The following is a 16,008-nucleotide window of genomic DNA, read 5'->3' on the forward strand; positions in this document are numbered from 1 at the left end:
GGATACCGCAAAGGCAGTCCTAAGGGGGAAATACGTAGCCATCCAAGCCTCACTCAAAAGAATAGAAAAATCTAAAATGCAGTTTTTATATTCTCACCTCAAGAAGCTGGAACAGCAACAGAGGGACAAGCCTAATCCACGCACGAGGAAGCAGTTGACCATGATTAGAGCAGAAATCAATGAATTAGAAACCAGGAGTACAGTAGAGCAGATCAACAGAACTAGAAGCTGGTTTTTTGAGAGAATCAATAAAATTGACAGACCACTGGCAAGACTTATTCAAAAGAATAGAGAAAGGACCCAAATTAATAAAATTATGAATGAAAAGGTAGAGGTCACAACCAACACCAATGAAATTGGAAGGATTATTAGAAACTTTTATCAACAGCTTTATGCCAATAAATTAAGCAATCTGAAGAGATGGAGGCCTTCCTGGAAACCTATAAACTACCAAGACTGAAACAGGAAGAAATTGATTTTTTAAACAAGCCAATTAATTATGAAGAGATTGAGTCAGTGATAAACCACCTTCCAAAAAACAAAACTCCAGGCCCGACAGTTTTCCTGGGGAATACTACCAAACATTCAAAGAAGAAATAATACCTATTCCCCTAAAGCTATTTCAAAAAATAGAAACAGAAGGAAAGCTACCAAACTCCTTCTATGAGGCCGATATTACCTTGATCCCCAAACCAGGCAAAGACCCCATCAAAAAGGAGAATTACAGACCGATTTCCCTAGTGAATATGGACGCCAAAATCCTCAACAAGATCCTGGCTAATAGAATCCAACAGTACATTAAAAGGATTATCCATCATGACCAAGTGGGATTCATACCTGGGATGCAAGGGTGGTTCAACATTCCCAAATCGATCAGTGTCTTGGATTTTATCCAGAAAGAAAAATTCAAAAATCATATGATCCTCTCAATTGATGCAGAAAAAGCATTTGACAAAATACAGCATCCTTTCCTGATTAAAAACCTTCAGAGTGTAGGGATAGAGGCTACATTCCTCAATCTCATAGAAACCATCTATGAAAAGCCTACAGCAAATATCATTCTCAATGGGAAAAAGCTGGGAGCCTTTCCCTTAAGATCAGGAACATGACAAGGATGCCCACTTTCACACTATTATTCAACATAGTACTAGAAGTCCTTGCAACAGCAATCAGACGACAAAAAGGGATCAAAGGTATCCAAATCGGTAAAGAAGTAGAACTGTCTCTCTTCGCAGATGACATGATACTCTATATGGAAAACCCAAAAGAATCCACTCCCAAACTATTAGAAGTTATAGAGCAATTCAGTAATGTGGCGGGATACAATATCAATGCTCAGAAATCAGTTGCATTTCTATACACGAACAATGAGACTGAAGAAAGAGAAATTAGGGAATCCATCCCATTTACAATAGCACCAAAAATCATATGTTATCTTGGAATTAACTCAACCAGAGACATAAAGGATCTATATTCTAGAAACTACAAATCACTCTTGACAGACATTGAAGAAGACACCAAAAGATGGAAAAATATTCCATGCTCATGGAACGGAAGAATTAACATAGTTAAAATGTCCATGCTACCCAGAGCAATCTACACTTTCAATGCTATCCCGATCAAACTACCAATGACATTTTTCAAAGAACTGGAACAAACAGCCCTTAAATTTGTGTGGAACCAGAAAAGACCCCGAATCGCCAAGGAATTTTTGAAAAGGAAAAACACAGCTGGGGGCATCACTATGCCAGATTTCAAGCTGTACTACAAAGCTGTGATCACAAAGACAGCATGGTACTGGCACAAAAACAGACACATAGACCAATGGAACAGAATAGAGAACCCAGAAATGGACCCTCGGCTCTTTGGGCAACTAATCTCTGACAAAGCAAGAAAAAACATCTGGTGGAAAAAAGACAGCCTCTTCAATAAATGGTGCTGGGAAAATTGGACAGCTACATGCAAAAGAATGAAACTTGACCACTCTCTCACACCATACACAAAGATAAACTCCAAATGGATGAAAGACCTCCATGTGAGACAGGAATCCATCAAAATCCTACAGGAGAACATAGGCAGCAACCTATACGACATCGGCCAAAGCAACCTTCCTCATGACACATCTCCAAAGGCAAGAGAAACAAAAGATAAAATGAACTTGTGGGACTTCATCAAGATAAAAAGCTTCTGCACAGCCAAGGAAACAGTCAGAAAAACTAAGAGGCAGCCCACGGAATGGGAGAAGATATTTGCAAATGACACTACAGATAAAAGACTGTTATCCATGATCTACAAAGAACTTCTCAAACTCAATATGCGAGAAACAAATAAACAAATCATAAAATGGGCAGAAGATATGAACAGACACTTTTCCAATGAAGACATACAAATGGCTAACAGACACATGAAAAAATGTCCAAAATCATTAGCCATCAGGGAAATTCAAATTAAAACCACACTAAGATACCACCTTATGCCAGTTAGAATGGCAAAAATTGACAAGGCAAGAAACAACAAATGTTGGAGAGGATGTGAAGAAAGGGGATCCCTCCTACATTGTTGGTGGGAATGCAAGTTGGTACAGCCACTCTGGAAAACAGTGTGGAGGTCCCTTAAAAAGTTAAAAATTGAGCTACCCTATGATCCAGCCATTGCACTACTGGGTATCTACCCCAAAGATACAGACGTAGTGAAGAGAAGGGCCATATGCATCCCAATGTTCATAGCAGCATTGTCCACAATAGCTAAATTGTGGAAGGAGCTGAGATGCCCTTCAACAGATGACTGAATTTAGAAGATGTGGTCCATATATACAATGGAATATTACTCAGCTATCGAAAAGAACGATTTCTCAATATTTGCTGCAACATGGACGGCACTGGAGGAGATAATGCTAAGTGAAATAAGTCAAGCAGAGAAAGACAATTATCATATGGTTTCTCTCATCTATGGAAAATAACAACTAGGAAGATCGGTAGGAGAAGAAAGGGATAAAGAAAGGGGGGGTAATCAGAAGGGGGAATGAAGCATGAGAGACTATGGACTCTGAGAAACAAACTGAGAGCTTCACAGGGGAGGGGGGAGGGGAATGGGATAGGCTGGTGATGGGTAGTAAGGAGGGCACGTATTGCATGGTGCACTGGGTGTTATACACAACTAATGAATCATTGAACTTTACATGGAAAATCAGGGATGTACTGTATGGTGAGTAACATAATATAATAATAAAATATTACTATAAAAAAAGAAGGCGGCAAATATTATGTAAACATAGATAAGCTAATTCTAATTTGTGTGGAAAAGCAAAAGACCTAAAATACCTACATCAATTCCCAAAAAAAAATAAAATGGGAACAATCAGTGTTCATGATGCGGAGACTTACTATGTGGCTATAATAATCAAGAGAGCCTGGCATTGGTAGAGGGAGAGATACAGAGATCAATGAAAAGAACAGAGAATGAGAAACAGACACTCACAAATAGGTCCAACTCAATTTTGATACTGGTACAAAACCAATTCAGTGGAGGAAGTATAGCCTTTTCACAAATGGTGCTGGAGCAATTAGACATCCATAGGCCAAAAACAAAGATCCTTGACCTACACTTCACACCTCACAATCAACGCTAAACATTGACACAAGATGGATCGCAGACTTAAGTGTGAAACATAACACTATATAAGATTTACATTATAAATATAAAACATAAAACTATATACTTAAATATAAAACAAAAAATTAAATACTTGGAGAAAATCCTAGGGACTTAGGGCCAAGTGAAGATTTTTCAAACTTGATGCCAAAGTCACAACCCATAAAAGGATAAAAGGATAAACTGGCCATATATAAAAAAAAATGTGTGCTCTGCTGAAGACCCTGAGACAACGAAGAGACAAGCTACACACCCTGCCTATAAAAGGTTAGGAAGAGAGAGACTTTTGGTGATGGAACAGCCCTGTAACGTGACTGGGAGGGTGGATACACAAATCTACATGTAAGGTAAATGTTCAGAGAACAACACACACACACACACACACACACACACACACACACACACACACATGAGTGCATATAAAACTGTTGAAATCTAATGTCAAACTGGGCTCGGACACTCTACTATAGGTAAGCAAGATATTACCTTAGAGGAAACAGCTTGAAGGTTACATGACATGGGACCTCCTGTGAAAACTTCCTGTGAATTTACTCTTATTTTGAAATAAAAGTTTTATAAATAACTATGTAAATTTAAAATGAATTCATGCCTACCCGTCGGTTTGTGAAGACAGAATAACATTCCTTCACTAGTACTGTTTTGATCATGTCTGGATCCGTGATAGCCAACACAGGCTGTCGCCCATCATATAACCTGTGTGGGGAAAACAGAGCTGATTACACTTAACACAACAGTTTCTGCAGCTGCAGCCACGCCTGGAAGTCCAGACTTCTATCCTGATGGTACCTAATCCATTCTCTGAGATCATGGTTAGGAAAAACATGAGAACACTAATAAAAAACATGAGAACGTACCCATGTGTACGTGGGTATTTCCTGGAGTATTCTCCATAATTTTTTGTTTGTTGAAAAATGCTTCAAATATTTTAGAAGTATGTCAAATATTTCCAATAATTTATCTATATTAACAAGAAGGAAGTTAGGGAGGTAAATAACTGAATGCAAGTAAATTATCTAGGAATAAAAAAAATAATGGAGAGTCCACCCACCCAGTCACTAAAAATTATAATTTTGAAGGTATATCAAACACATGAAAGGCATAGGAGAAAATATTAGATGAAAAGTGTGCATACACTGATCACACATATGTAACATATGTCTGCAAATGAAAAGACTTGGAATGCTCAAAAGTGATGGCAAAATTATGAATTATTTCTTTGCCTATTTACTAAAATATGCTTCCCAGTTACATTTGAAAAGAAATATTATTCTTAATAGTGAGAGAGGTCCTTGATAGCATTAAGTCTGAAAAATTTGCAACAAAAGAGAAAAAGAAATATAGAAAAATATATATAACTCATTTTAGATATATTTCCTTTTTATTACTTATATTTATTCTTATATGTGGGTCCCAGGTGTGGGTTCCTTGGGCTTCATGTGACATCCCGGAGCAGCAGGGCAAGCCCACTTTTGCACATGTCTCACACAAAGCTGACTCTTTATATGTGATCCATCCCTATCTAGCCTGACTTGACTGTCATTGTGGCCTGTTAATGGGAGTCTGTAACCAGCATGAGGTTTACTTTAAGCTTAATTATACCGTAAATAAGTATTTTATTTTGTTTCCTCTATAAATCATTTGCATGTACTAGAACAAAAGGAAAGATTCACACAAGGCCTCTATTTTTTCTTTGATGTCATAGGGGAATTTCAAATGGTTTTGTGGTCACACCTAAAAATGGATGAGAACACTACACTAAATGCTACCCATCTCCAAACAGTATTCTTTTTTTTTATAGCAAATTTTTATTATATTATGTTAGTCACCATACAGTACATCCCTAGTTTTTGATGTAAAGTTCCATGATTCATTACTTGCATATAACACCCAGTGCACCATGCAGTACCTGCCGTCCTTACTACCCATCACTGGCCTATCCCATCCCCCACCCTCCTCCCTTCTGAAGCCCTCAGTTTGTTTCCCAGAGTCCATAGTCTCTCATGGTTCATTCCCCCTTCTGTTTACCCCCCCTTTCTTCTTCCCTTTCTTCTCCTACCGATCTTCCTGCTATTTCTTATGTTCCATACATGAGTGAAACCATATGCTAATTGTCTTTCTCTGCTTGACTTATTCAAACAGTAGCCAAACAGTATTCTAAAACTCAGTGTGTTTCAGTGGGAGTCATGTACACGTAGTGTTGAAGCAGTGATAGAAGTTACTGAGGTGGCACTCAGGTCTACTCTCCCAGCAGCCTGATCATATTTCTTGGATGATTTCCCTCGTCCCATCCTGTTTGTTCAAAAACACCTGGGTGGACAAGGGACAGTGCTTTTGGTTACTGTATATATTCATGATCTCACATGGCCCTAATACAGCTTCCACTACAGTCAAACTGAGATTCCTGAGACCCCCCGCCCTCCAACCTCCAGATCCAGTGTTACCGGCAGATGGGGCTCAAGAATCTGTATTTTTAACAAGCTCTCCCACATGGTTCCTACCCACAGCCAAGCATGAGAACCATGTACTAAGGTCAGAACTGGGGCCCACGATGTAACACTGCCTCCACCCAGAGCTGACTAGTACTGAATGTGGGAAGGGACAGTGGAGCTGAACCAGTGGTGATCCAGAGATCTGGGTTCCTTCTGTGCCATCACGTTGCATATGGCCCATGCCACTCAGAGCCCTACAGTTTCTGAGGACGTGACCAGAGAAGATAAAGAGGTGCAGGGAGAGAAAATCCTGGCTGTGAGCATCCCAGCACCACACTGTATCTCTCCAGGCCTGATTCACACTTGGACTTGCACACCTGGTGATGCAGGGGATCCCAGGAAGCAGAGGTTCCAGAAGCTTTACTACAGCAGGCTTCATCCCAAGGGGCTCTCGACTGAGACTGATCACACCACGGGAGCTTCATCGTAATAAGCCTATCCAATAGAAGTTTCCAGAATACTCACCCCCACATTCTTCCATACTTTCTAAAACATTTCTCGTCAAAAACAGTAATACCCTGCAAGAAGAAACAAAACAGATTACTAATCTAAATGTGCTGAGCCCTATCTCCCACAGGGACAAAAATGACTCAGATGCATGAAGTGCAGCTTACTACCTCTCACTGGCAGTGACAGGGAAGCTCTTATTCGCAGGTGTCTTTTTGGAAAGGAGAGAAAACAAGAGGATATTGAAATGGAGAAATTCAAGTCCCTCTTGAATTTTCTGCACGTGTTATAGATACTGAACAACTTACCCCGTCTGTGAAGACTACATAACCTTGGTATTACTGGCGTGTTTGGCCTGTGCATGTGTTGTCTCTAAATCTCAGAACCCTGTGAATTATTACCTCAGGGCCACGTGGGAAACTGTAGCTGAGGGAGTCAGTGTGTCCTGAACCCTCTAAACCCCCAGTCAGCATCCTGGTCATTGATCTCAGGAGCCCTACTAGAATTCCAGTGGATTTAGGATATTAAGACACCAGTGACCTCTTTTAGTCTAGCAAATTTACATAACTCTAACACATGTTTCTTGAGTGAGAAAGTGAGAGATGAGTGAATGAAAGACAAGGTGGATTCTGCCTCCCAGTCACCCAGCCAACACAGAAGGAGGGGACCATGCCACCATTCCACAAAGGGCAGAACAAATTAAAATACCTGATAAGAGTTTTCACTTTTGTCACTTAAGAAAAAAACAACAAAACGTCCCGTCCCTAAGTTTCAGCTGTGATTCTGATGTTCTAACCATGCAACACAGGGTCCCAGAGATGTGGATCTTGGGGTGCTGGTATTAAGGAAAAGTGGAAAGGAAATTAGTGCTTTTTCAGAGAGAAAAAGTCCAGGAAGTTCGTAGGTGGTAACTGGGCACCGAGGGTCTCAGCAGGGAGCAGTGGGATCTGAGAAACAAGCCTCAGGTCTGGGGGAAAGGAACTCCACAGCAGAGAGCAGCCTGCACGTGAGACTCTGCCTGCGGCCTTCTGCTGTGAGCTCCTAACCTTCTGTCCAGGGGCCGGGCCTCGGACAAGCCATCAGAGCTGGATGAGCCACAACGGCTCCATCTCCATCAGTCTGTGTGTCCACTAGTACGTTCCATTCAGTACATTAATTTCTTCATAATTTTGTCAAAGCATCTCTTTTCTAGTGATTTCGTATGAGTGGTTCTAGCTTTATGCGTAAAACAACACACACATACACAGAACTCAATCGAAGATTAAAATCTGAAGTCGATAGACAAGCACCACCTCCCGTCAGCAAAGCTCCCTCCCTGCTCAACTCACCTAGAAGGTGCCTGCAATGAGGGTAGAGAAGGAAAGCAGAGAGCTCTGGGGCAACCTCTCAAATCCCAAGACACGGCGCCATTAGCAACGGGTGAGGTACAGCTTGGAAATAACTGCAGGGGGGTGGCAATGCTTGACAGAATTCCAGTACGTGCACATTCCCAAGGTGAAGTTGGGCTGCCCAATAAACTGAAGTTCCAGAGCTATCCAGCAAAACAAAAGGCTACCCAGAGCTCGTACTGTGACAGAAAAGTCTGACTCTAGCATACACAGCTTAATGGACCACTGGTGTGGATCCCCTTGATGCTCTTCTCCTAAAACTGAATATGATGATGCCTTCCTGGGAATCCACACCTGCCAGAAACAAAAGCCTCTTCTCGCTGCTAGAACATCAAGCCCTGGATTGAAGCAGCCAGAGAGCTGGGCTGCCCACTGAGGCAAACCCTGAGGCTCCTAACAGCTGACGATAGAGCCCTGGGGTCGACCTGGCTATGTGCTGGGTGGGGCCTGTGACATGATTTCTGGAAAGTCTGAAACCTAAGCACTTCTCCCAAGGAGAAGCCTTTTTACGATGAAACTAAGCTGGGATTGACAGCCATAAGAAGCGAAAGAGGGAGCTCAAACAATACTCACGTTTCGGTAGGCCAGAATGGTTCCCACAAAAGGCAGAGGTGTTGGCCCAGGAATTCCCAGCTTCTTAAAAAGTCCATGTGTGTAGGTCCCGTATCTATAAAGTGAAAGAGAAAACCAGGTCACAGGGATGGTGGGATAGGTGCTGGGGCTGCCTGGTCACGGACGCAGAACTGGGACAGGCAAGGGAGGGAGGTAACATGTCGGCCAGAAATAATAACAGCAATTCCAACAGCAATAATTACATTCACTCATCATCTCCTTTCCCACCTCCACTGTGAGCCCCACAAAACGTCATGATGCTTCACTAAGAGCAGCTGAAATCTTCATGGTCCCAAACCTAAAGTGAAGACTTGATAAGTGTTTCCACACTTGAGTGCTCCTAAAAGGGTCATGCTTATTTCTTCCAGGAAATTCACTCATGCCTATTTAGTAAATGACTCATCCATGATTTTGGAGATTCTCATTCTAGGTGGAAAGAGGAAAGATTGTTTCTCTCCTCTGATGAAGAGATTTGGCTTAATTGCATCCACTCAAGAGCTGAAGGTTACTGACAGCTTAGAACGAAAATGTTCAGATGGTCTGCTCAGAGACTTGTGTGTTTCCTTCCTTGTAGGCCCTGTTCCTTGTGGGCTGTGGTCCTTCTTATATCTATCTTCATAGGGAGGGTTTGAGCAACGACAGGGTTCTTATTTCTGTACAATGAAAACTGTGTCCAAGGCTCCACTGGCCTCATTGAAAAGTGAGATGCTTTCAGCTCCACCCAAGTCTCTGTTGTCAGGCACACTGGTTCTCTTGAGCTGCAGAGAAGGGGGACTGACCCCTAAGTGATACCATATAAAAGAATCAGTAAGGAAACAATCCATTTCCAGACCATTCTTCCCCTCATGGCATCTGGTCCTTCAACCTGTGACACTCACCTGCTCAGCACAGCGTCAGGTACACTCATTTTGTTCAAGATGGTCACTCACCAAGCAGTTCGTTTACTGCCTCTGCGCATCAACTGTCTCAGACCCTTTATGGGTGGTGCTCCCTATGGCGGGCCTGCTTGCAATCATCTCATGGGTCTCGTGTGCAAACCCACAACTGCATCCTTGCAAGCCTTCCACTTAGGTGTTGCTGAGAGATGGCAGAGTGGAGGAAGAAGACAGGCTGAGGGAAGGAGCCGCCAGAAACCATTTTAACCATGAACTTGCTAGGCCTACAAGGCTAACGCCAAAGAGGCAAATTAGGAAAGTATGGTAGAAAAGGATGCTAGGTAGAAATGGTCACATGCCCCACAAGGCTTTCAGCTAACAGATAGGGGGCCTTCCAAAGTCCAGATACCTCCAGTTGACAGCAGAATACATGTTATGCAACATAAAATGAGTAATGATAAAATGTTCCATAGAACGGAATGAAGACCTTGTCTCCTCATCTCTGGAGTCTAACCTTTAACACAGTACAGTTTCCAAATATTCTGTAAATCCGGCAAATCTTATATTATTATATAGTCAAATAAACTCACAAAATTGCACGAACAGACATGTATTGAGGGACCAGCAGAGGGCCCTAGCAAGACCCAGCTGAGTGTCTGGATGCTACCTCCAGAACAGTTGCACACATGAGTCCCAAATGCCAGAAGCTGGGGGTGGCCTTGGTTAGTCCCACCTCCCTTCCTCGCCATCACCACCACAACAACTCACTTCCTGTTTCTAAATATTTGACGAGCTCCATGAACTCCCAAGTGAGGCCAAGCAAGTGAGTGAATGTGTCAGCAACACTGGTCCCAAGGAAATATCTGGTTTAGTGTCTAAACTCACATGGCTCCATAAGAAGGCACAGGGTGGGCTGGGTGAATTTTTCTGATTCTTTCCAGCTTCCCTCTTCTTGGTAAAGTCATGCTGCTGCTGGTACAACTGAAGGGGCTAAAAATAAAGCTACTCACTTTTATTGCCATTACATTGCATTGCATGCAGAGGGCACTGTCCACAGCTACTGACTCTTGGCTACACCAGTGTCTTCTCATTCTACACGGTTGTCTGCCTGGTGGTGACAATATCCAGTGACAGCCCCACTACCAGACAGACTACACAGTGTGGCTTACATGGTGGTCCTGTCCCCTGGCTTCTAGCAGATGAGATGCTAACCCTGCAGTCCTGTGACGAACTTCTGTAGGACCAGGATCAAGGAGTATCTCTCGGAGGTCTGCTCTGAGGGAGGAATATTCTCCCACTCCAACCCCAGTCCTATCTGAATGCTTCTCACATCAGTACTGGCTCACAGTCTCACTACTCACCTGTGCTGAGAGATTAAAATAATCTGCTGGGCCCATGTATTTAAAAAATACACAATCTATGTCATAGAAGTATGTATGGGTACATCAAATTCATATTGCCAACATTACTCTAGAAGGCTGAGGTTATCTATGTACCTTTATAGTCAAAAGCTAACAAACAGCCCTGTTGTATTGCTCAGAGAACACTCTGGGGGGCGCCTGGGGGGCTTAGTCGTTAAGCATCTGCCTTTGGCTCTGGTCAAAGGTCCTGGGATTGAGCCCTGCATCAGGCTCCCTGCTCAGCAAGGAGCCTGCTTCTCCCTCTCCCTCTGTCCCTGCTTGTGTCCCCTCTCTCGCTGTCTCTCTCTCTCTGTCAAATAAATAAATAATATCTTAAAAACAAAAGAAAAAAAAAAGAAAGAAAGAACATGTTGGAAATAGTCTTATCTCAGTAGAAAACCTATTATTAAATAGAATGAAATTAAACCACATCAATTACTCTTAAATGTCATCACACAGAAAATGTGTTGCCACAATACCCAACATTCCTAACCTTTCTCTCAGAAAATGAAAATGACATCCCCGTGTTCTATGTTCATGTCCCCATTATAATCTACACTTAAAGTGAAATTGAGACAGAGGTCAAATGTGACATGGAGGGTCTGTCCCTACCCACGCTGTGAAACTAAGTCCTTTCCCAACCTGCTCCACGGTGCCGGGAATCCCACCACTGAAAGGAATTCCTCTACTAGATGGTTCGATTCTTTCTATTGTAGTGTAACATAAAGGCAAAAACGTATTTAAAATCCAAATTGGAATTGGTGATGGGCATTAAGGAGGGCACATATTGCATGGGGCACTGGGTGTTATATGCAAATAATAAATCATGGAACATTGCATCAAAAACTGGGGATGTACTGTATGGTGACTAATATAACAAAAGAAAAATTATTAAAAATAAAATAAAATAAAATCCAAATTGGCTTTCACGATCTGTCTTTGTGGCTACTGGCAGATTTCATACCATGGGTAAAGAAATCTCTATACTAATGCTACCCCTCCCAGAGACTGGAAAGAAAAGATGAAATGAATAAAATATTAAGAAATCTGTCAAGTCTCCTCAGCTCTAAAGATGCTCACTTAGGAGTAAGGAGTTCTGCATATTACAGGGTTGGACGATGGCTAGGAGAGGGACAGAGAAAAGATGGGAGAGCCAGTCAGGAGAGGAAGGCAAGGCATCTCCAGCCCCTCTGGGAGTCTGGGTGCACCGGGTGTCTTGAGTACATGATGCCTGGTGGTAGAGGGAGGGGAGCAAGACCACCTGAGAGACACAGTCCCAGTCCTTCTACACGTCTCCTGCAGCGGACACAGACCAGAAGGTGAAGATAATGAGACAAAGACCCAAGCCATTCCGTCTGTCTCCAGAATGCCCACAGCTTGAGAAGGGGGTGAGGACCCCAGAGCACTGGGGCCTGTTGATTTCTCTGCCTCTGCTGAATTCTGCTTGATTAGTCTAGGTCCCAGCTGGTAGTCAAGCAGAAGATGATCCCTAGGAGCAAAAATGCCACTCTACCTCCCAGCTACAGAAATGGGTGTTGAGGTGTAGCGGCTTCAGCAGATCAGCAGATCTGGTGAGGTCAGTAATAACCCTTTATGTGTTCCTAGAATGCTTGAAGCAACCAACACTTAAGCAACATGCCCTTTGTTAACTCTTTCGATCCTCAAAACAGACAAGGAAAGGGGGGCGGGGGCTGATTAGCAACCGAAGTCCAGGGTTCCAGAGGCAATGAGCCTGGACAGTTACTCACAGATAGAGGAGCACCAGGCTGGTAGCCAGGAGAAGCCAGGTTTCCATGGAAAAGCTTGGAATCAGGTCCATGGCCACTTTCTCCCTGTGAATCTCCTCTACTGTTGTTCAGCAGTGTGTGCTGGTCCTTGCTGGCCTGTGTCTGCGGAGCTTCCCTTCCCACCAGTGGTGATTCACTGAGGCTGGGACGTATATACAGAAAAGGGGGTGCGGCTGGACTGCAGTCACTAGCAGGTGTCCCTCAGCCAGCAATGCTGACAAAGCATTGTGGACACTCCCAGATTGACTTTTGAGTTCATATTCTGTCCAAAATCAATAAACAACTCGGTCAAGTTATCGGTAATCTCAAAGGTTACAGAACCTCAGGCAGTCGCTGTCCTTAAATCTCTAACTTGCCCTTGTCACCATGGCTGCCTCTACCTTTAAATACATGAAGTCCTTCAAACAAGCTCGGTCTGCACATCTTTACCCATGAAGCTTCCTCTGCCTGGAAATGCCCCTGTGCCCCTTAGAAGGAACCTACTCATCCTTCAAACCCAGCTCCAACACAATCCCCTGTGTTAGGGTCTTCCCTCACCAGCCTCCTTGAACACCTATAAACAACCACTTCCTCCTCTGGGAAATTTCTGTCCCCCCAGCACTAGTTCTATTATTGTCCTCTCCACCCTCTAGCCCCATTGTTGGTCTCCACACCTATTAGCCTGAGATAGCGAGCTTCTCAAGGGTGAATCTGAGTACTTGTCAACATTCTGTTCCTAGTCCTCTGCAGACCGCTATATGCTCAGGGAGCATCCAGAAAGGTTGGTGGAGTTGAGTTGGTAGAGGTGAAATTGCTGGGCTTCCTGTGTGTCCTTTCTGGGTGGATTGCTGGTGACCAGGCCACATACTTGATGGGAGAGATCTGAGAAGATAGCATCTGGAAATTACACTAGTTCCTTACCATCACGCTGACCCATGTTCTGGTCTGCACGGCCCCAGAAACTGTGGTTTCTGTGGCATACCTCAGGAATCTCTGGGACAATGGAGCCCTGCAAATAGATACTAAGAAAGAAGTGGCTCCGACTTGAATATCAACAACGGACAGACATGGGAAGCTGGAAGATGATCCTCAGGTAAAGTAGGAGAGAAAGTTCTGGGAATTCTGAAATATTTCTGCCCCCTTTTGGTGTCTTCACTGGGCACTGTTCAATGGGGTCATGTGATTCTCCCTGTTTACACAAGTAGAGACTGAGACTCAGTGACTGCAATGGGCTTTCCAACAGCCATTGATCACAAGAACAAATTGTAAGTAAGCAAACAGGAAGAGAGACCGAAAAGCCTTCTGAATTCTGCAATGCTGGTATTCAACGTTTGCCCTTCCCTGATAAGGGTCATGACGGAAAACGGAGACTCGAGACTACAAGCGCCAACTGGTTAAATTTCTGTTCCCACCTCCATGGTGACTTGAACAGCAGCTTCCTTATGTGTCTTCCTGAACAAAGTACTCTGCCTCCTCTCAGCGGGGAAGACAGATGCTAGTCAAGATGATAGTAAGAGTATTGTTGGGAGGGATCTGCCTCCCTATGATCCCTAGTACACAGAATACATGCAAACAAGGGAAGAATGACGTCATATGGTAATCTGAACAACTTAATTCTCTCACCTAAAAAGAAAGCCTTTCTCATTTTACTCGGAAACCAAGCCTCTGTGGAAACTACTGCACTTTCATCCTCCTCCAAAACCCATGCTCGGCAATGATGATTTCATAACTAAGCTTAATACGAGCATCCGTCTGTCTTTGTCACCTCAGGGTCTGCTCCAACCTTTTGGAATCTATCCCAACAGCAATAGGCTAGTCATTGCTGGGCACTAAAAATGCAGCACTGAACCAATGCTGATGACCTGTCAGCAAGGGGACACAGTAGAAGTGTGAGCTTTGTGCCCCATCCTTCCCCAGTGGGGAACACCAGACCTGACGAGACTCGCATCCTCAGAGTTGTACAGAACGTGTGAGGGAAGACACTGTGTGTCAGAAGAACACCCCCAAACACACCGTGGCTCTCATCTACTCCTTCTGTACTTTCCATACTCTGCTCTGTGTGGGGTAAAAATATAACTAAGACCCAGACATCATGCAGGTTGAAGAGAGAGGAAACTAACAGATAATTATAATACAGCCAAGGAAAAGTAACTATGTGTCCTCCTCAAGAGTGAAGGATTTATCTGCTTTCTCAGGCTCCCTTGCTATTGGTCAAAACTGAATCTCAAATACCATTCAGGGAAGCCTTTGGCTCAGATATCAGTGTAGGTGGACAGGCTGGCAGAAACTCAGTGATGCAAGGAGCCCTGGCTGTCTAATAGTCCCATTCCTTTGTATCGTGAGCCCAGATGGTGCCTCTTCTCAGAAGCGGGGCCTGATTTCTACTGGCCAGGAGAACTGCTCACAGTAGGGGAGCCAGTGTTGCTCTGGAATGATTTGTGTATCACATTCAAATTTCACAGGTCACTATCCCGAGTGTGCAAAACTGAAAGCAAGATTCTGTGTCTGTTCCTAAGCTATCAAGCTCCCAATCTTCTCGGTAAGGTCAAGCTTGATCTTGCCAATTTTGGATACCAAGGTGGTATCTAAGTGTTGGTGGCAGGGCCCTGTGGTAGGTGTGGCAGTGGTGAGGTAAGTGACAGGTCCGTGGACATTCCTGCCATTGGAGGAGGTGGGCCCCTCTCCCACTGTCATTCGATACTGGACTGTACCTGCTGCATTCAGTCCATGGGCCAAGCACGACATATGAAAAAAGTCAAAACCTTGCCCTATGAACCTGACGCTCTAAAGGAGGGAGAGACACTAAACAAATCACAACACAAGTATCGAGCGATAAATCAAGAGCTCCTATAAAGTAATGGTATTTGGTATATCTGTTGACTTTGCCCAGCCAGATACCTGACCCTCACAAGCCCTTTACAAATGGTCACTGAATATGAACTCATAAACAGGTCAACTGGTGACTAAGGACAAGAGTTATAGAGTAACCCCAAATGATGCAATGTAGTTTCTTTTACCAGGAGAAGGAGACATGAGTTCAAGTTTTAAATGAAACAGAATTAAAAAGGTGAGAGTTTGCTGGATGTGGACTATTGATCTTTTCCCTTCTTATCAATTATATGTAAATAGCTCTTTTTACCACCGGCTGTGCGAGGAGCCACTGAGAACACAATGTTTAGAGACTTCATTTCCTGGATTCTAATTGGAGCCTGCAGTGTCTGTCCAGCTGTGTAAATACAGGGCAGAGAGCAGGACCACCACACCTCACTTTTCCCCACCTCTGTAGGATCGAAAGAAACTCCAGGATAAGAACCCACTTGTCCTCCTTTCCTAGCGGGCAGAATTGGTCTCTAAACAGT

General features: G+C 43.5%; 1 protein-coding gene across 1 annotated transcript in view; it reads right to left on the bottom strand.

Moving 5' to 3' along the window:
• LOC113249757 (cytochrome P450 3A12-like) overlaps nucleotides 1-12,898 on the bottom strand; it is a 35,918-nt gene extending 23,020 nt beyond the window's left edge. The window contains exons 1-4 of the mRNA XM_048224738.2: nucleotides 12,632-12,898; nucleotides 8,570-8,663; nucleotides 6,627-6,679; nucleotides 4,266-4,365 (exon numbers count right to left, since the gene is read on the bottom strand). Coding sequence (XP_048080695.1) covers nucleotides 4,266-4,365; nucleotides 6,627-6,679; nucleotides 8,570-8,663; nucleotides 12,632-12,702 — 318 coding nt within the window. The 5' untranslated portion in view covers nucleotides 12,703-12,898. The remainder of the gene's footprint in view (nucleotides 1-4,265; nucleotides 4,366-6,626; nucleotides 6,680-8,569; nucleotides 8,664-12,631) is intronic.
• Between the last annotated feature and the right edge of the window lie 3,110 nt (nucleotides 12,899-16,008).

This window comes from Ursus arctos, unplaced genomic scaffold, assembly GCF_023065955.2.
Source record: "Ursus arctos isolate Adak ecotype North America unplaced genomic scaffold, UrsArc2.0 scaffold_2, whole genome shotgun sequence".
In the NCBI taxonomy this organism is placed as follows: domain Eukaryota; kingdom Metazoa; phylum Chordata; class Mammalia; order Carnivora; family Ursidae; genus Ursus; species Ursus arctos.